At 35.8% G+C, this 22,489-nt stretch overlaps 1 protein-coding gene across 2 annotated transcripts in view; it reads left to right on the top strand.

Moving 5' to 3' along the window:
• CSMD3 (CUB and Sushi multiple domains 3) overlaps positions 1-22,489 on the top strand; it is a 711,519-nt gene that overhangs the window by 310,891 nt on the left and 378,139 nt on the right. For both annotated transcript variants that reach the window (XM_068933141.1, XM_068933140.1), the window contains one exon: positions 18,528-18,649. In XM_068933141.1, coding sequence (XP_068789242.1) covers positions 18,528-18,649 — 122 coding nt within the window. The remainder of the gene's footprint in view (positions 1-18,527; positions 18,650-22,489) is intronic.

The following is a 22,489-nucleotide window of genomic DNA, read 5'->3' as shown; positions in this document are numbered from 1 at the left end:
CTTCCTCATGTATCATATTTATAGACTGTCAACATTTTCATCATTTTGCCAACTGCTGTCCCCATATCATTCTTAAAATAAGTTTCTAAAAGTAGACTCAGCGTTTTAAAAGGGGCTTTTCCAGTGCTTAGTTGAGAAAACGAATTATTTCACATATATTCACACATTTTTCTGTCTATCAGCCTGTTCATAACTTCCATTTTGAGTGCCTTTTCATAATAGTAAGTTATTTTTGACACAGGTTATGCTTCTGAGCCACTGTAACCCCTGAAGACTTGCTGCCTAATTACTTACTTCTTATTCTGTCTTTGTGAACTGATTATTCCTGTTTTTGTGTATCATCCTGTACTTGTCTCTGCTGAATTACATCTTGTTTTAACATAATTTCTTCAACTTCTCAAAATCATTTTTAATTCTATTCCTAATCACTAGTATATTCACAGTACTTCCCTGCTCTGGGTTAAATGCAGATTTAATATATGTACTCCATAGCCTATCACCTAAGGTGCTAATAAAAATATTGAATGAAATCTGACCCAAGACAAACCTCTGTGAAACCCCATTCAATAATTCTTCCCTTTTGACAGTGACACGCTGAGCATAGATTCAGAGAAGTCTAGGTTGAAAAGGACCTCAGGAGATCGTCTGATCTTCTGTTGCAAGCAGAGCCTTAGATTAGGTCATCCAGGGCTCTGTCAAACCAAATCTTGACTACTTCCAGGGAGGAAGATTCTACCACTTCTCTGGGCAACCTATTCCAATGTTTGATCGTTCTTTTGAGGAGGAATTTTATATATATACACACATATATGTATATATATTTATATATATACACACATATATATACACATACATACCCCAATTCCTTCAATCTTTTTTTATATGTCAAGTTCTACAACTCTCTAATCATCTTGGTGGCTCTTCACTGGACCCTTTCCAGTTTTTCAATGTCTCTCTTGAACAGGTGGAAGCACAAATGGACACAATACTCCAGGTGTGGTCTAACTAGTAGTACCCAGTAGAGTGGAATAATCACACTCCTTGATTTACTGGCTATACCCTTACTAAGGCAGCTTATCATACGGTTTACTCATTTTGCTGCCAGAACACATTGCCTGAACTCTTGTTCAGCTTGCTGTCCACCAAGATCACTAGGTGCTTTTCAGCAAAGCTGCTCCCCAGCCACTCCGTCCCCAGCCAGCAATACAACTGGGGATTTTGTCAGAAGTGCAAGACTTTGCTGGAAGTTATGTAATTCTTATTGATCAAGTCTCCCAGACCATCAAGGTCCCTCTGTAACAGCAGCTGTTCCTTCCAGCGTATCTACACCTCCTCCCACTTTGATTTCATCTGCAGACTTGGTGGGTGTGCATTCAATCCTGACATACAAATCATTTATAAAGATATTGAACAGTACTGGATCCATTACTGACCACTGAGGAACGCCACTCATAACTTTCTTCCAGTTTGACTTAGAACCTTTAGCAATCATCCTTTGAACTCCACAGTTTAGCCAGTTTTCCAGACACCTTGGGGTCCATCTGTCCCAAACATGCCCTATGAGCTTGTCAACAAGGAAGCTGTGGGAGACTTTATCAGACACCTCCCATCATGGTAGATGATGTCAACAGCTGTCTCTTCATCCACTGAACAAGTTGTTTCAGTGTGGGCAAGCATGATTTACCCTTGGTTAATTTATGTAGGCTTTCCCTAGTCACCTTGTCCCTCATGTGCTGGAAATAGCTTCCTCTAGGAGCTCTTCCATAATTTTCCCAGGATTGAAGTGAGATCTCTAGTTTCCCTGACCTATCTTTTTGTCTTTTGGCAGATAGATAGGCATAATGTTTGCTCTTTCCCAGTCACCTTGAATTTCTTCCGATTTCCATGAACTTTCAAATATGACAGAGAGAAGTTCATCAGTTCCTTTGCCCTCCAAGGCAGACTCCCATTGGATCCCCCCTCACAGTTCCTTGAGCAAGTTTAAACTTGTTCTGTCTTCCTCACACTGCTTAGGATCTTAAACTCTACAATCCAATGGTCACTGCAGCCAAGGCCAACATTGAGGGTTATGCCTCCAAACAAATCTTTCTTACCTTTAAACAGCAGGTCTAAAAAGAAACCCACTCTTGTTATATATATATATTTTTCCTTTTGCACTTTTAATGTATTCTTTCCTATTGTAATTACTTCTATAAAGCTTTTCATCTAATTACTTTTTCTACCTCATGTATAAACAAAAAAAAAAAGGTATTTGAAAGATACCTCTTTTTACAACTTTCCCCAATAGAAGTTTTTTCAACAACAAGCTGTGTCACCATTGAGGTGTTGTGCACAATTTCCCCTTCTTTCCAAAACAATTATGAATTTAAAATTGAGGCTTATCAAGAATCTTACCAGCAGATTAGTAATATTTATTCTCCTACATAAGGGAGCATCAAGCGTGGCCTAGACTGTAAGGAAAGAGAAGTTGGGAGCCAAGTGTGGCAGCAAGGCAGACAGGGGCAGCATCCTTGCCAACAAATACCTGAGTGAGAAGAGCAGAGCAGTTCTCGTAACAGCAGCAGGGTTCACCTGAGAGCCCAGACAGCTGAACAAGTCCATAGTGATGAGGCAGGTCCAAGGTCAAGCCAGGAAATCAAGTTAGCAGGTCAGGGTCCAGACCAGCATGCTAGGCACTGGCATACCTCCAAGGTAGCTTCAACAAGGACCAAGTATCTGAGCTCAAACACAAAGTCAGCTCCCCTAGGAACATGGGAAGAGTGTGCATTCAGGGTCCTGACAGTGGACAGGAAATATTATAGATTAAGTGTTAGAGACTAAATATTATATATGCATTCAAAAATGAAAGAAAATATATGGATGTTTTCTGTGAGCTGTGTAGAACGGAGAGAAAAGTTATCACTCTAAAACTCTATTACTGATGTAAATCCAGCCCATCCTTTCATTGAGACTGTTTTCTTTATAGCTTGATATTAGATATTCATCCCATTGTCTTACAGTCATTAGTTCTGTAAGTTCTGTCTTACAGTTCATTAGTCTTAGAATATAGATGCAGAGTGATTTCATATTTTATAAGTATTAGGTTGCTTATAAAGAACTTCTTTGCAACCTTATTAAATTTAACAAATGAGAAGAAGAAATGAGAAGAAGAAAAACCTCTTTAAACTAACAAAGATGTATTAGATCCAGTGGAGGGCTTTGTTGCCTCATATTCTATGAGCAATGATTGACATTTGACTCCACATGCACTCCATCCCATTCATCTCATGATTCAGCTTACTGTTTACAGGCACATAAATTGATGGGCATTGCTTCCTCTTTTTTTTTTTTTTTTTTAAAAAAAAGAAGAGAATACCACAGCATTTTAATTTTACCTTTGTCATTTGCACTCATTGCTCCTCCAAGGCAATGTGAATAAAGTTTATGGCAAAGCATGAAGAGAGGCTGAAAGACAACATTTTGCCATTTTCTGAAGGGGGAAAAGATCTCTCATGAGCATGAGGCCAGTTGTTTTAGTTAGAATACTGTAAGCCTGGATATCCAGCCCTGCCGTCTAAAACATATGCAGTGGAGAGCTGCAAAATAATGAACTAAGAGGTTAAAAAATGCTCTAATATCAGCTGACTCTCTCACTGTTCTCAGAAGGTGGTTAACATAAAGAAATCTCTGTTACAGGGTCTACCATCCTTGATGAAGATCCTTAGGGAAAAATAAGGGAGGTATGATCTTGTTTCCCCCTGTTAGAACGCCAAGGCTTCACCATTTCCCTCTAAGCCCAATTAAGTGTCAAGAAAATATCAGTTTGGTTACTTGCCTTCTGCTGGCAATGGCTACAAAACAAATAATTCTATATTGTCTTTTTAATAGAGATAATTTTCATAGTATTGGCCATGACAAGTTGCTTAGGCAATGCTGTTCTCTTAACAAGGAAAATATTATTGTACTTTAACTATTTTTTCCTTTTTTTCATTTTCTTTACTATTTCTTCTACCTTAACATTAAAGTCATAGCTGTAGTTCACAGGTAATAACCATTAGTACATATAGTAAACAAAACCAAAATCAAATAAATTGTACTGCAGTACTGAAGTACAGATGAGTTGCATTTTTCTTAGAGAAAAAAGAGTAAAGCATATGCTCATATTTTAAATTATAAAAGCATGTACTTTCTGATTATTTGTGATTTTAAGTTTGCTTAGAGTCACGATGACAAATTGAAAATGCAGTGCATACTATATGGTGAAAATCTTATTAATGCAGGACTAATATCACTTAACATGCAATACCATCAGCAAGATAAACATACTGTTTGTATTGGCAATGAAATTGAACTCTTCAGGTATAAGATAATTTTATTTAAAATCAACTCACCAAAAATCAGTGTCTTCAAGAGTTTAAACAACAAATATGACTACTGATTGAATTTTCCTGCTGTTATGCGTTGCAGATTTCTGAAGTCAAATTGCAATAGAACAAATATTGCAAAAGAACTTCTGAGAAAGGTTTACATGTTTAAATAGTAGCTTAAATATAAGGGATACAACCTGAAAAATATTTCTTTTTTTTAAATTGAATGCTAAGTAACCATGAATTAATATAGCTACTTACAGAGGAGATTCTGGAAGATTCCTCAAAACCTCCAAATTTTGAATTTAATTTAAAGCAATAGCCACTCAAGAGTCACTACTGCTGATTTGTGATTTGTGCCTAATTTGAACAGGACTGGAAAAAATATATGTAAAATATCTACATGTGCAGATACACTGACAGAAATGTTATGTCTAAGTGCAGTATTAAGCAAACATAGAATTAAGGAACATCTCAAAGAGATGAAACCTATAAATGGTGTACTAAATTCAAAGACTAAATCATTCTGGTGTTGCACCATTGCTTGAAGAATGTGTTTTATTTGGGAATGCATCAAATATAATTTTAAAAGTTTTTGTAATAGTTCTGTAAAGATGAAGATGAGAAAATAAAAACCCCTGAGGCAGTGAAAATATATCTTCTATGCAAACATGACTGTAAAACTCAAAAAATGTGTCCAGTTAAGTTTAATGACTTCTGCAGCCAGACTGGAGCATAGCTTTTCCTAGGCAGCATGGACTGTTACTTACTAGTTTATATCCTCAGCTCCCCTTTGGATAGATACGCAATTCCAGACAACTCATTTTGCTTCTTCCTGTCTAGAACTCCCCTTTTATTGATATGATAATTGTGTTGTTAAAATCTTTTACAAGGGTCTATATTATCTGAAAAGTGCCATGTAAGAACTAGGTTTAACACAGAGCTAGGTAATTAATGCTAGTATTACCTTACAAGAAACTACAAAATATTTTTATATGTTAGAGGCCATTAAATTATTATGTGATGTCCACATAAATTTTGTTAATACTCAGTGGGAAAATTAGCATAACTGTATCCAAATATAACCTGTTACTTAAAATTTACTTTTTTTTTTTTTTATCTGGGGAGGTGTTAGTGGTTCTTTGGCCTCAAACACATGCAACAGAGTCATGGAATTATCTTTATACTCCTAACAAGAAATAAAAAATTCTTATCATCACCATTTTAGATATAAGCAACTGAGCCTGAGAGAGATTAAATGGAGATAGAAGAAGGTTGTTCCAAAGTTAGAAAGTATCTCTGGCTGTGAGGAGGACATTTGACTGCTTTAAACTGATTTATCTTTCCACATGTACACATAGTGCAACATGATGTAATTGGTTTGTAACAGAAACAATTTTAGGGGGAAAAATATCATTGAAAAAAAAATGAGGTCGCAGCAGATAACTAACAGAATGGAATTCAAAATCCCAGAGATAGGAGCCTAGATTGCCCATAAAGATAAATATGTCCCACTGTCTGGGAGATTAGCTTCACATGAAACACCCACCCCTTTAAAACCTGTTTTGAGAACAGTGAAAATTGTAAAGTGAAAATTTAAAATTTGTCATGGGAAATACCAGTATTTTGTTTTCCCTGCCCAGTCAACAATATTATGTTTGTGTTCTCCAAAATTCTTTTAAACATATTTTTAATAAGTTATTCCTGCAACTACATTCCGTTACATGATACACCTCAGCATGGCAAAGTTATGTCTGTGTATGTGGGGAGAAGGATACTTTCTCCTTGAAGAAAAACTAAATTAATTAACCTTAAAGACTTAAAGCAGGCTAGGCAAAATACAAGCAACATATTATAGGGAATAGTCTGGCTTTGGATAAGGGTTAGGACAGATGTTTGATCTTTATAATTTCCACATCTCTAGAGATGATAACTTAAAAGAGACAGTTACAGATATCGTCTTGGGAATGTGGTATCCCCAAACAGCGCCAAAAGATGGGTGACCTACTAATTAAAACAAGCGCCCGGACCGAGGACTTGTAGGCTTGCTGTTGATCTATTTTGCGGACGCGGAGCCATTGTCAGATGGCTGAAACCGCGCCCGTCTCTGTGCCTGGTGTCTTCTGTTGTCTAGCGCTGGCTTTTGCAGGTGGTTAATAAAGAGTAAACAAGGATTAAGGAACTCCGACAGAATTTAGATCATCTGAAAACAGTTCAGAATGTAGGTCAGGGCTATTCCTTCTGCAAAAGTTAAGAGCTTTTCTGCCTTATGGTGCTATTGTGAAATCGGAATAATTAATGTTTATAAATCATCTTTAAATGTTTAAGTGAAAGTCTTGGTAGATGTGAAAACATTTTTTACTCAAATATAGTACAGTTTTGTATATAGTACACCTATTCTAAATTAGTAGCATTTAACATGCTAGCATCTAGCATCTAATGGGTATTCTCCAGAACTAGGAAAAACATAAAACAACACAAAGGATTTATTAAATTAGTAGCGAAGATTCTTCCTCAGAATAAGTGACTTTATCTTCAAAAGGTTTATGTGTAGTCGTGGGTGAATCTTCAGAGATACAACAAAAATGCTTCCTTTCCTAACTATAAAAAACAAGCAGAATGTTCTCCGCAAAACCTGAGCCTAAATAGGTCTTGTGCCATCAGGCCAGGTTTCCTTGCATCCTGTGCCCTGTATTCCAGCACTAGGACATTTTTTGTTTGTCTTCTTCATGGGAGTTAAGCTGGCAGGTTTTTGATTGTTATGGTTGGGCCACTGACGTGCCAAAGGACTGCTAAATTATTGGAGCCAGCCTATGCTGAGTCCTTCCTGTTACATGATGGAATGACATAAAATAGGGAGTTTGAAACAAGAAAGCATACTGTCTTTTGACTCTTCTGTTCAGTCTTGGCTTCTTTGCTTCAAAAATCAGAAAGCCTTAGATGTCCTATTTTCTCCTTTTTTCCTTATTTCCCGGTATCTTGGAGTGACACCATAACACGATATCATTAGGTGGAAATATTACACCCGCAGCATTTTGTAATTAATTTCCTTTCAACAGAAATTCCATACATCTAGTCTTAAGTGCTGAGGCACAAGCAGTGAGGAACTGCTCAAATAAATAGATGGTTGAAACAACCAAAATTAAAATTAATATTACTCTTCACTTGCAATCAAGAGATTTTATATCTGCTTTTCTACCTTCCTATATCTTCAAATTTAAATTTGTGAAAGCTCATAGGAAATATAAATGATTCAAATTTGGAAAAAAGAAAAAGAAAAAAGAAAAAGACTTCCCCAAAGCAGAATTCTATCCAGCGCTTAAGAAAATAGCAGAGATTATAAAATTCTTCAGAAAAATAATTTGATGAAATACATATTTTAGTAATTTTCTCTCAGTTTAGAGTTATAGTTTAGCACTCTGAAGTTTTCAGAGTCTGGTCAAAATGATTTCTGTTTACTTGTTCAATGATTTTAGCTAAAATTTATAATTAGTTGTTAGTGAGCAGAAAAAGTGTTATGTTGGCAATAAGCTCTTGAATTCAACCTATTAGCAAAGTGAGAGAATAATTTGCATACAATTAATATTTCTGTTCAGTTTGCTCCGTCTGCACATAACTTGAGCAATATTTAATAAATTCTACCAGTTGAGTGCCATTTAATCTATTTCAGCCCACATCTCAAACTTGTAATTCAGGTAACCCAATGAGTATCTTTGTATAAATTTTAGTTTTTTCTTCTGAAGGGCACTAGTCAGTTGTGTTTTAGTAGCTATCCATTCCTTTCCTTTTCAGATCTGCAAAGCTTTGCCTGTTGTGTGAAGGGCATGCTGTGGGAAGTGTTACAAAGAATTTGGAGGCATTAAAGGAATGGGTCTTACTGCAGTGTTCTCGTACGTTATGTACAATTGAGTACAAAGACTCAGAAATTTCATCAGAAGTATAGGAGTTAGTGATGGACTTAATTCAAATTTCTTCCTAAAAGAGCCTACTCTAGAAAAGTAATAGAATATTCTATCAAAGAACCTTCATTCTTGATGTTTTTGAGTATTCTTTTTCTACTAAACATTGCCTGACAGCAGAGTTTTAGGGGAAAAATCCTCATAAATTTTTTCTTGAGCTTTGAGATAGAGCGCTATCAACATCACCTCTTTCTGTTCACCCGCTAACCAGCCTTTAAATGAAATTGTTTTCAGTGTGGTCTGAAAACAGCTACTGAATTGGTTCTGTCAGGGGATTTGCAGTTTCCAATTTCTGAAGAAGTTTTGGTGTGAGATATCTACAAAGATGCTCATCTCGGTCATGGTAGGCAATACCTTGGAACACATACATAACAAAGCTTTTCTGTTTCTGGGAAATATATGGATACCAGTGAACTCGTGGGCACTGTAGCAGCCCATTCTCTTCTCGTCTTAACTTGCACTGTTGGTACCTCAGTGCTTTATTGGTCTGACTGTAAGTAAGTCACCAACTTCTTGATGCATTACTCAGGCAGTGAACCAATTTTATAGTAGCTTTGACTAATTGTATAGTAATCACATTAGGTGCTGGCACTTCTGCTTTTTACATAAAGCTTTGCCAGTAAAGAATTGCTTGTGAAAAGTTTAACAATTAAGAATACTAACAGCTAAATTTATACAATTAGACTTTGAGTTTAACATTGTATTAAGTTTCCATGCCTCATTTAATGCTATATTAAGTGTCCCATGTTCTTGACATCTTTTTAATTCATTCTTTGGAGTGGGACAGAATCGCATTGTCCTTCATTTAGTTCACACTGAAACTTTCCTTCAAAGCCGTGAGAGTGTGCATCTAAGGGAACCAGGACTGTGTGAAAGCTCCTGTTCCGGCTCTCCAGAAAGTGTCTTCCATCAAAAGTCATGTTGTGCTTAGCCAGATCATCAGTCTAACTCAGCTTCAGGTTCTTGCACAGTTCAGCAAGATGATGGGGAAAAAAAAGAAAAAAAAAGAAAAGAGAGAGAAATAGGCTTTGTCCATTATCCTGAATCCCTTCATGGGGGGAAAAGTCTTTTCTCTAAAATAATTGCTTTGAGTGATGTTCTGGGCAGGCGGTAACATGTACATGGTTTTTTGCTGAAAGCTTGTATGACACAGCTGTTACCTAAGAGATACTGTCAGGGCCCTGAGGGGGCCCCCAGCCCAGTCCATGTCCCCCCACCTTGCCCCAGGGCCTCCCCGAGCCCCGGCCCCATCTCGGCCCAGCCCGGGGCCGTCAGTCGCTGCCCCGGGACGCCGCAGCGGTGCCGGATCCAGCCCCGCGGCCACCCAGCCCTGCCCGGACACGGGCATTTTTTTTTCCTCCAAATGAGGTTGATGGAAGTCTAGCCATACTTTCAGTAACACTGGGGTTTTACCCCATTTTACCTCATTAGAAACTAGCGTGCTCGAAGTTTGATCCTTCTGTCTCCAATTCCTTCATGTACTTTTCTCCCTTATTTCTGTTATATATATACTGCAGAGTATATATATATGTATATATTTAGGTACTGCAGAGTATATATATATACTGCAGTATATACTGCAGTGTGTGTATATATATTATATATATATACTGCAGAGTTTATGTATATATATACACTTGGTTTTCATTTACATGACACAATACATGGGAATTCGAGTCATGATTATTAGGGTTTTAGCCTTCTATATAGCATTTCTGTTGAAGACCTCTTAACAATAACCACATTTGGTTAGTTTTTACTTTCTATAGACATTCTCATGACTGCATATTAGCCAAATAATTATGTAAAGTAAAAATAATTTTGAAGTGCTGTGGTGTTCTTTTCTAAAAAGATCACTTCTCTTACCCAAATAGCAATATTAGAATAAACAATGTTTATTTTTAATGCAGCAATGAAAGGCTCTCTTAAATCTGGAAAATTTCAGTGAGTTTTTTCTTGACAAAGCTGAGATCTGTTTACTGCTGCATATGCCCTTAATATAATATTTATATCTAATTTTTGGAATTCTACATTATATTTTTGCATTATTAAGAAATGTGTTGTTGCAGTACAGTGTGAGAGAGCGCCATGGCAAGAGTTACTGTGAGACATACTCTCTGAATAATTTACTTCCTGAAGTATCCAGAAATCATTTCTGAATATCAGCAGCTGTTAGATATAAAGAGAAAGAAATTTTTAAAAGAATATATGTATGTATTGTTTTGCAACTCGCAATAGGTAAGTCTAGACTCTTTTAAAGCTAGAGTAAAAATGTACTCATTGCTTTGCTTCTAGTTTTCACAACTCACTTAAATCTACAAAAGCTGAAGTTTTTATAACTTTTTTACCATTATTTGATATTTATTTTCATGATGAACACAGTTTTACAGTTAGGATATATCAGGATGTACCAGGGAGATTTCTGTAGAAAATTTCAAAGGGTAAATTTTCCAAATTTCAGTGACAAAAAAAGTTTAGTAAAACAAGTTACTCATTAAAAAGCCCTACAAACACAAGTTTTAAAATGACTTTTCTTTCCCTCTTTGAGTCTTGAAGAAAATATGGGAAAAGTTTAGAACATCTACCAATTGGTAAGACTTTGGTGTAGTGAAATTGTTATACTTTTCTGTAATTAATATATATATTCATTATTTATATATCCATATATCTAAATATATAAATGAAATTTTATATTCTATATATAAGAACTGTGATGAAAATACCTTCGCCTTTTCTATTAGTCAATTCACTGAAGAATATTCTGTTATTAACTTTATTAATTTATCTTTTTTTTTCCTAATTGCTTATCTGTTTTTCATTTTTTTCCTATTTTGTTTCTTCTGAGTGAGTAGGTTTGTTAATAGCTTTTGAAAATCCAATTAAGTTGTGTCTATCTGGGTGACTTTATCTTTTAATTTAGTTGATTTTCTGTGGAAATCTAACGAGCTGCACTTACTTATTTTACGCATATAGTTGAGTATTTTGCGCACACTCTAACAGTACAGTGATTACGTGTTGTGAATAGACAGCATACCTTTAATCAGCTTTCCCAGGCTGATGGTGCCCTTTGTTTACCTTTGTTTTTAGGATAAGGCATTTTGATTTCTTTTTTTTTTCCCTTTATTTTCACATCTTTGGTGATGGTGGTAAGTTTTTTTGAGAGAGGTTGATATCTAGTTTATGCAATAAACATAAAATCTGTTTATTTAAGTGCTAGTTCTATTACCTTCAGTATAAAGGGCTGCAAAAATTGAAGTAATAATACTAAGGAAGATAATTCACAGTCAACATAGAAAAAATAATACTAAAGAATATCTTTCTATATTGACTTTATATTTTCGGTCATTGTTAATTATTTCTTCCAGATTTTTCCCCTTCAGCATTTATATGACTTATTTTCGTATGCAAAATTATCATTCATGATTTCTCATTATTGGCTTGTATTAATTATTTGTTAATAGCAAAACTCATCATAACTTCTGAAAAGCAGACTGGGATATTGGAATGCTTTCCATCAAAGCTTTCCATCAGCTTACTGATTTCTCTCTCTTACCAAGAATCAGTTCCATGCTTAGAAGACAGGAAAGTCTTATGAGTCTGTTTGTCTATTTCTTGTAAAATGTATTAATGATATTTTTTATGATGTGTCTGAAATCAGATGTCACACTATGAGAAAACGTTAGTTTGATGTACTTAGCAACATAATCACATAAAGGTAGTGACTTAGAAATGTAAAAAAACAAACTGTAAATGGAAGGCAGATCATACATATTGGTCTGTTCTAATTTGCTTCTACAATAATGCAATACAAATTCCCTATTTGATGAAAAATATTAAGGGTCAAATTTTATCACTGTCATGTTCATATTTGACTTTTTTCCTACTGAGTTAATAACTGAGCATGAGAAATGTAAATAGAGATTGGCAGTAGAAAAATTTGCTAGTATAGCTTCTGAATTATTACTGCTATTACTGAATGAGTAAAATAACTCCTCATGGATTTCAAAGGGAGTGGGTTCAGTGTGTACGTGTGACCGTCAGTTTGTATAAATTCAATAATGCTTGTTTTAGAATATATTGGACATCCATGTCTAAATGCTTATGTGTTTCCAAATACTGTATAAAATATTCAGAAGGACAATCAGAACCAATCTTCAAATGCATGTATTAGCTGCATAGGAACGGTAACCAAATTCATGTCCTTATATCTGTTCCAAAAAAGAAAGCAAAACTCCATGAGAAAAAGATTGTTATACACCTCGTTACCATCTTAAATAAAGCAGAATAACTTCATACATATTTCAGATATTTTCAGTATGACAAGGATACAATTTCTGGCATGGGGTATACAAATTCCTCAAAATTACTAGGAGTTGCCTGCAACAGGTGCTGATAGATTGCAGAAAGATGAGAAATAATGTAATGATTTATAAGGCGATGTATGTGTTTTTTTCTTAAAATCCACATTCCATTTATTTTTTTTTTTACTTCAGCATTTCAGCTTGAAAATAAATTGTGAAACTGTCTTGTGGAAGAAAAAAAAAGTGTCTCAGTTGGAATTTTTTTGCAATTACTGAAAAGGAAAGTAGCAAATCTGTCATGATGGTAAAGCTCATGTGCCAGATTTTCAGCTAATGTTCAGCTATTTATATGCTTAGAACAGAATTAGATATATGTGTGTGTACACAAAGACATGCATCTACTGACACATATATACATGAACATGCATAAGTATGCACGAAAATATAAGTTCGTATACATTTGTATATCTGTGCATGCATACAAACATGTGAAGATTTAGGAAAGCAAGACTTGGCTTCAGGCTTTCTTAACATGACCTTTCTCTCTTTCTCTTGCTCTCTTTCTCTCTCTCTTTCTGCTCTGTCCTTTCTCATTCCCGTTGTGGGTTTTTTTGTGTGTGTTTTTTTGTGGAGATGTGCCAGCAAGCAACAAATGCTGCATCTGTAGCGCTATAGTGTTTTGGAAATAAATGAATAGTTTGAAAGTAACTTTGCCAAGTAGCTTCTGTGGTTGAAGATAAAAATACACATACATAACAGACCTCGATATATTTATAACTGAAAAAATAGCAGCACTGCACGTTAGTATCTGAAATATTAGCTAATGACTGTGTGTCTGGACTTTGAATCTCTAGCCAGCTCAACAAAACTCTTTTTTTATTACTGCTGTATCCTGGCTTTAAGTTCTTAGCCTGCTAGAGAAGATTGCTCCTTTTTTTCCTTTTGAGGACATCAGAAGAATAACCCCTCTAAATATTTAAAACCTATCTTCTGTTGATACTACTTATTCTTCATTTTACTTCACTGTAATACTCATGCGCATGTGTGGTGCTTCCCACAGCAGTTTTTCAGATGATGTGTTAACATCCTTTTTGGGAGGCAGTGGGCAAGGCCTGTTAAAGCCAGTGCACCTCTGGCATTTCTACACCCAGTCTGAGCTGACAGTGTAGTGCAGTGCTGCCTGAAGCTTGGCAGGCAAGTCTACACGTGCAGTGAGTAGGTGCAGTACGAGCCGCAGCTCGTGCACATACATGGACTCTGACACGACATGCATGACAGTGAAGCTTTATGCAGACAGTGCAGCTCACCTCCGAAAGGAGCCACACAAATGCGAGACCATGCCGACGTTCCCGGTTCAGCGTTTGGCATCACCTGAAGTAGAATTTCAGTGCAGGCACCTGCTTTTCTTCTTTTTTTTTAAAAAGGATGTGCCAATTAGGATTTCTATTATTACACATTTTAATACTTTATATAAACAGCAATTAAAGTATGTAAGACAAACAATGAAAAAAAATGGATTATCTGGCATGCTGATTAATGTAATTTGGTTCCCCCCATGTTCTAATGGGATAGCTTGCTGCTTTATCAATACTGCTCGGAAAATTATCTACTTTTAATAGTCTTTTCTCACAGATAAAAAAAAATACCATTTCCAAATACTCCTATGCTTAGACAGGATTGCAGAATTAGAAAGGAATTAAGCCCTTAGTATGCTTCTTCCCTGCATATATTTTACAAAGCAATTGAACAGTCTTCAGAAAATCAGTTTAGATTTTCTTCCTGTCTTTACAGGCTATTTTTCTTGTTACTGAGTTGGGGTTTTTTATCTACTGTTTGAAAATTCATGAAATTTCATGTTTATGAGCTATTTTTAAACTTCCTCCCTATAAAACTTCATGGAGAGCATATTTACATGTGCTTTATATATTTTAGGTATAAAATTACATGTTATATATAATCTTACTTTATAAGAGTATCTAAGTTTACTTTTCAGGTCGTGTTTGCCTCCGTTGTGTTCAGCCCTATTTTATTTTGTGACAAAGGTGTCACAGTGTTTAGAAGTGGTCATCCTATTTTGCATGTTTCTCAGCTGATAATACAGAGAATTGAGCTGTATTCAACTCCAGTTACCATTCACCTGACATCCATGCTGTATTGGGTGAGCTTGTGATTAGCAGAGTCGTGTTTTTCACAGTTTTGCAACTTTCAGCTTGGTAAGCTTTGCTAATGTTAAAGGGACTTACTCATGTGAAGAGTTGCATAAATCAACTGACTGTGAAGCAGTACTTCCAAAATCCAGTGGAAACAGTTAATTTTTTTCTTTTTTACTTACTCCCTACAATGCTGTAAGAATGAGCGCAGAAACATGACAGCTCGTTCACGCTTAGGTGAACTAGCTTATGAGGAATGACTTGAGCTTGGAAGGGTTGTCAAAGAATGTCTCAAAACAAAAGATGTGGGAAGTATTTATAAGTATTGATAAATAAAGCAAAGAGTTTATTTAGACTATTTGTTACGTGTTTGAGAGATTTTCTGCCAATCACTAAAAAATTTACATGTATACAGTGCACTGCCCATGACTGGCAGCAGTCTAAAAGGTTGCAGTGCTGGAGAATGAATCTGCATGTCATCCACACAAAATCAGAGGCAGAGGCAGGGAGCATGAGATACCTATTAAGAGTGAGAATAGGTAACGGGAAATGAGCAAAAACAGGGATATTAAAGGTGAGAATACAATATTGATGTTCAGAGGCAGATGACTTACTAGGTAAAGAAAGTAATCGTATGGGAGTTTTTGTTTTTAATTGGCAAATTGGGCTGTAGACTTGAAAACAAAATGTTAGCATATTCTGTTATATTACAGTAGAACATTACTTTTACTACATTTGCTACTAAACAGAAACGACTGATACTCATCAATAAAATGCAGATGTGATTTTTTCATCAGTCACCTGACAGATGCAATGAGATCAGTCATATAATAACTAAAACCCTGAACCATTTGAACCATTTTCTATAGAGTTCTCCATTTGAACTCTGTAGAATTTCATTATTAGACTATAATATGTCAGTATTTTATTTTGGTCAATCAGAAGTCTTCTCTAACTAAATAAGTGTAGCTAATGGTTTCGTCTTTGCTGCTTCTTATATTTGTATTTTCAGATGAATGAAGATCCATATTTTTAATCACTCCTTTTCCCTTATTAATCAGTTTCCAGATTGGGTGTCTTTAAGCTATGTTTTCTTTTTTTTTTCTGATTTAGTACTCAAGACCAATGTCTGTTAGGAATATTTGAAATGAGTGTAAGCAATAGAAATTAGGTGTCAAGCACTTACCAGGATCATTCCACTAGAGGACCAGATGGCTTTTCTTTGGGGCCTCCACTCTGTGGCTGCGTGGAGGAAAGGCAGCAAATGCAGCTCCGACGCGGAGCAAGGCAGGCTGCGAAGGCAACCTGCTTCCCACAGCCACGCGCACGCACGCACGCACGTACGTGTCCGGCTGGGGCAGCAGCTTGGGTCTGCTACACTCGCTGCTGCCCCCTCCTTGCTGTCGCTCTTCCCACACACCAGCACAAGCTGCAAGAGTCATACGGTTTCTTATTTAGAAACACAGTAGAAGAAAAGCTGTGCTAGGTGTTGATACTCTCTCTCGCTCAGAAACACCTCAGCTGCAGCCGCCGATCATAAATGAGGAGCCGTCCTATCCTTTCCTTGGGTTGCGGCTTCTCCGTGGCTTTGAACAGGCTCTTTTCTGAGCGGTAAAAGTGGGGTGGGTTGGATGGAAACAATGAACAAATTATGTGCTGGATTATTCTGTTAGATTGTTTGCTCTAGTAACCTTCATTCTTCTCCAACATGCCAAAGCATTTTAAATTGCATAACATATGAAGATGTCTCATCTCATGTATTGCGTTCAGAGAGAACACAAAAACGTTAGGTCACAACACTGGATAATTACCAACTATCACAGTCTTTTAAAAGTATCTACTTTTATTTGCAAGATGTTGCAACTAAAACATACTTAACCAAGCTGCATAATGACAGAAATTTACGTATCCGGATATTCTGCCAATTCACTTGGAAAAAGGTGATGTTGAAGTCTCCGATAGATTTAACAGTATTTAAATACGACTTCCATGATGTATTTGCTGTCTATCAGTTTTTCACAGACCTCTTTCTTATGAGTACTAAAGAAGCTTTGGTACCAATTGTGTCTTTTTTTATTTGTTCATTACTTTTTTTTTCCCCATTATGTAGAACACAATCATTTCATCATCTGGATTTTTTTTTTCAATAGCATGTTACTTAAATTAATTATGAATATCTTTTTTAGAAGTAATTTCTTCAAAATATGTTACTTTAAAAATATCCTCAAATACCAACTGTTTAAGTGTCACTGAGGCATGTCAGTAGCACATACCAGTAGTTTAACAGAACAAAAAAGTTACTTTAATCAATTGTCAAAAATTGTTTGTGAAATTGTGAAAGTTTTAAATAAGTACTGATTACGTGCAAACTAATATATCAATAAAATATTTGGTGCACTTGTAATTCAGACTTGGAAAATAATAATTCTCTGAACTAACTAGGTCAAATTTATCAGGAGACTTTCATATGATTGCAAAAGTTACCACCAGAAATGAAATAACTGAGTTAGCACTAGAAATGTGGTGAAGCCTAGAACCAGAAATGAGCCACAATGTCTGGGGAGGTTTTTTTAATTTTGTTTTTTTTAAGGACTGGGTAACTATGCATTTCTATTTTGAATGACATTCCTTCTGGAGGTTAATGGGGCGCGGGACGAGGGGTGGGGGGAACAAAGAAAGCAATCTGCATCCAAAACTGAATCTGCATGTATTTGGTATTGCTAAAATAAGCATGCATTGTGCAGGCAGAGTGCCATAAGACTGTACAGTAGTTTTCTTCTTTTAGTCAACATTTTAAATCAATTAGGTGAGATGGTTTCCGCCAGAATCTGGAGCAGGCTTTTCAGCTTCTGCAGTTTACTTGCCTGCTATAATAGTCATGACAGAAATAGGATGAGAAGCTCATGAGCTGAAGTTGCTTGTGAGTTCTACAGCCTAACAGAGGAAAAGTTCACCGTTAGGGCATTAGGGAAGATTTGAATATCAAGGAGCTAATGGTAAAACTTCCATTGGCTTCAGCAGGCTATGGTTTTAGCGCCTAAGTAGTATCATTCACCAGCACAAACAACTCTGTTTATCTGCAATGGGTTATTTGTGATGCAAGACACAAGCTAAAATGAGTAAGGATATCAATTTTTTATGTTATTCAACTATAAATATCCAAACATATTTTGATTTCTAAATGAATGTACTTAGTAGTTTTTAAAAATAGTTACACTGTTTTGTGTAAGACTGGCTTTTACAAGCTCCCTTTAAAATTTTCAGTGTTTCAGCCATTGGTTCAATGGCTTGGGAAGTGGTAACAGCAGGAAAAATGCTGAGGTAGCCATACACCAATAAATAAACAAACAAATATACCATGATTAGAGTGATCTTTGTGTTCTACTATGTAAACTCTTCTCTTTCAAGATAGCTGTGGAGGCAATGATATTAGATACTTCTTACACGAAAGCGTTCCTTTAAAACTAAATGGAGCAAAGAGTTTCTCTTTGTGCAGTCCCTCTTTTCATTCCAAATGTGTGTGTGCGTGTGTGTGTGTGTGTGTGTGTGTCTATGTGTATGGTTTGGTTTGGTTTGCTTTGGTTTGGTTTGGTTTAGATAAAAAGCTTGAAGACAAGCCTGAGTGTTCAATTGTCTTGCATTAGGTAGTTCTATTTTTGGTCAATGGTATTTTAAGCCTTTAAATGCTGATTAATATATGTTGTAGCAGATTCATAAAACAAGCTTTATGTATTTTATATGTGAATTATAAGATGAACTTTCTGTTTGCAGTCAAGACTTGTGGATCCAGTCTTCAGGGACCTGGAGGCACTTTCACATCACCTAATTTTCCATTCCAGTACGACAGCAATGCTCAGTGTGTGTGGGTCATCACAGCCATTAATACTAATAAGGTAAATCTAAAATTATGTTTTTGCTTTAAAAAGCACAAAAGCATACATAGACTATGACATTTGTTATTTATATGATTTAATTACATAGTGCAACTACGTGTGGTGCATTGTAGACATTTTTAAGAAATGACTGATATTAGGTACTTTCACCTGAGAGTGTTTTGTTTTTTGTATGCCAAGTAGATGCCATCATGTTTTTATGTGTTTCCTTAAATTGATTCGCAGAAGCAAGTACTTGATGGTATGAAATAATGTCATGGGTCCAGTTATATTGTGTATAATCAGTAGGGCTGCACTGTGTGCAAGAATTTTTACATGGAGTTTGGCCTTAGACTGTGAGAAGTTACTGACGTTTGTGGATTCACTTTTACTTCATGAGGGACAGTTCTAAAGTTGTGCAATTTATTTCACTGTTTGAGCCATTATATTGAAATCCCATGCATTTTATACTTACACTTTAAGCCAAAAGCACTAGGAGTTCTGATAATACTGAATGAGTCAAAATAGAGCAATAAAGCTAAATTATGAAACCAGTTGTCCTTAAATTCAAAAGCTAGGAACCTGGCAGCAACAGCTAAATTCTATTTCCAGGTATATCACTTCAGCTGAACTGAATGGAATGGATTTGCTGTATAGCTCAGGAATGTTTTACAAAAGACTATCCACATCTGTGTTTGCTGCTATAGAGGAATACTCTGCCTCTTAATTTCTGTATTATATTGCCATCTACATCACACTCCATGAACTGACCAGAGAGGCCTTGAAGGACTACCAGTTTACACCTGAATAGTTTATAAACAAGAAAGCTAGAAGACCTGGTGGAAACCTAATTCCATTTCAGAAGCCATTTGGCTACATTAGTCCATTTCTGTATCTAGCCTTAGAAAGTCCTGGGTGGAAGAATCGATCTCCAAATTATGGATCATTTAAAATGCATCAAGAGTCCTTGGAAGGTGTTGCAAAGAGAACAACGGTGCTCTGTCCCATAGATGAGGATCCGGAGCACAAAATTTAAAAGTAATAATGCAGATCTATTTCTCTGGCCTGAAGCAGCTTGATATTTTTATTTCTTTAATCAAAATCTCTTAGTGACCAACATGTAAGTTATGCCCCCCTAGAATTTCTGAGAGCCAGTTATTTCAGGAGGGGTAGTGGGTACGGTTTAATATGCTATTGTTTGGGGAAATGAGGCACAGCACTTACCCTTTAAACAAGTATTCTAACAATTTGTTTTGAAACCACCATTGAGCTACTGTATAGCATAGAAGTAAGACCATTTTTGACCATATATTTAAATAAAACAGATACCCTTGCTCCATTGCAGAAAAGGGGATATCTACGAGAAAGAGGTCAAATTAGAGTTTACCCATGCTTCCAATGGTAGAAACAGAACTCGAAGCCCATAAGCTGGTGCATAGGTACCTACTGGCAAAACTCAGAAGACTGCAGGCTTTAGATATTAGCGACCTGGAGAAGAATTTTAAGGCTTGCACTTTTGCTCTGAGGCCTTTGTGCCTTACTGACGCAATACCTACCCCAGTTCCAACATGGTGAGGCAGTGGTATTTTTCAAAAATGCAGAACTTGGTCAAACAAGAAGCGTTTTTTTTTTTTTTTTTTTGATAAAGAGCATTGTGTATGGGAGCATTCAAAAACATTATTCCTCGGTATTACAAAATTCCAGTTTATGTTCATAATTAAATAAGATTGTAGCAAATTAAGAAGTGGATGAATGTTTGTCTCTGGCACAGGGTGGTTGTTAGGCTTGTTTTCCTTCCTCTTAAAACTCTTCAGAAATCCACTTACTTTACCTGTAAAAATTCCAGTTCTAATAAAAACAAAATAAACTCCCTGCTTTGTCAGAGCTCATGCCTGGGATAGTTGAAAAGAAAGGTTAAATATTCAAGATTTCTATATTTTTAAAAAGTAATTTTTTTATTGGAAATTCTTCTGAAACTGTAAATATTACAGCAATAGCAAGTTAACATAGCACAAAAAATTTTCTAGATTCTGACTGACAAAAATATGTAAGCATACATTCAGCTTTAGATTTCTGGGTAGTCCTGGGCTCATTCAGCACTGTATTTAAGTACATGTATGATTCCATTTTATTTGATTAGTACTTAGGATATACCTATATGTTTCCTCATGTGCTTAAATGCCATGAAAGGGTTGAAGATATAATTAAAAAGTGAAAATACAGTTAAGAACAGGTCACTTAAAATTAAATATGAGTTTTTAAAGTAAGGTAGTAATCAAAAATAGTTGCCAAAGCATAGTACAGCAAAGAGTTATGTGTGGAATGGAAATGTAAAGAAGAAACCTAAATTAATCAAGATATTGGTAAAAATATAATCTTTATTTCAAAACATGATTTATTAGAGACTATTCCTGCACTTCTGTGATGTACTACTAAAGGCACTAGACTGAAAAAAATCTTAGATTCATCTCAGGCAGATTGCTGCAAAGGAGTTGTTCTGTTTCTTACAGACATGTTTATAATGACATTTGTTGGCCAACTCTGAAACTATTCTTTACATGCTGTTGGTCAGATATCATTATATCTCTGATATTGCAGGGAAATGCAGACTCAAAGATAATTAGATAGTTTCTGAAATACTGGATAGATAAAAGGTTTACATAGCACTATATGGTGCCTGAGAAATAAAATTCTGATCTGTGTATAGTTGTCGGTGTAAAATGTGGCTACCACTGATTAGAAAAACTTAAACTTGCTGAAGAAACTGATTTTTGACCTGAGTTCTAAAAATAAGGAAAATTCAGATGAAATCATTGTTATAGTTCTATCAGCTTCTTTTTAGCATCTATTGAAGAATCTGCATATATAAAGTTTTTCTTGCACAGTCATTGGTTTGATGTGTTCAGTTTTGATTCATGCTGACATTGCCTTACTGTCCTGAACACAATAGTGCTTGCCTTGCATGACTGCTAAAAGGCATAACCTTTTATGTTTGATGTTTTTGTCAGCCTTAAGTCAAAAATGCCATTGACATATAATGAAGATTAGTCATTAATATTTATTTATAATGACTATAACAAATAATGTCATGGTGTTTATTATAACATGGCAGTATTTATATTTTATTACAGGGCCATGAGAACCATCAGGGCTTGTTGAACTTTAAACCTTTCAGAGCTTCTTCTGTTGCATCATTTGCAACTAAGTGGTCTAAAAATATAAAATACTCTAAAGGAGAAAGCAACAGATGAAAAAGAGCCTGAATGAAAATTTAGCTGCTGTCAATGAATGTTGTTCCCACCATCTTTATGCCTGTACCAAGACTGAATCTGGTCAGCTTTCTATTCTGACTGGGTTCAGCAGTATCAGTTTGATATCAGTACGGTTCTGATTAAAGAAATATCTTTGGTCCCAGTCAGCCATCTGTTTCCTTAGCTTTTCACTGCACTGCAGTTGTTTCGTGCCTCCCACTGTTAATCCCAGGTGCCATTCATTCCCAGGCCTTGTTAGCAGTGGACTAATACTATGCTTTTGATATCCAGAGAGCAATACAGGTCCTGTCCTGGGGGTGGAGGGAAGGAACTGAATAGCATCTTTGCTGTTGCTCTTAGATGCTTTGAGTATAGCATCTAATTTATTTCAGGCTGCATTTCTGGCCTCATTGTCAAATGTTTTAATATCTATTTCTAATGAAAAGCAATTTCTCAAGAAATCATCTTTCTATCCTAGCAGAAATGAGTAGGTAATTGATCCTCTGGTAAATACTTTAAATTGGGCCAGAGAGGACAGTGAGTTTATTATCAGATTTTATGGTTTGAAAAATATTAAATAAAAAAGCAATTGTGAAGGGAAGACCAGGTG

The sequence above is a fragment of the Struthio camelus genome, chromosome 2 (assembly GCF_040807025.1).
Source record: "Struthio camelus isolate bStrCam1 chromosome 2, bStrCam1.hap1, whole genome shotgun sequence".
Classification (NCBI taxonomy): Eukaryota; Metazoa; Chordata; class Aves; order Struthioniformes; family Struthionidae; genus Struthio; species Struthio camelus.
This window is presented reverse-complemented; position numbering and strand designations above follow the sequence as displayed.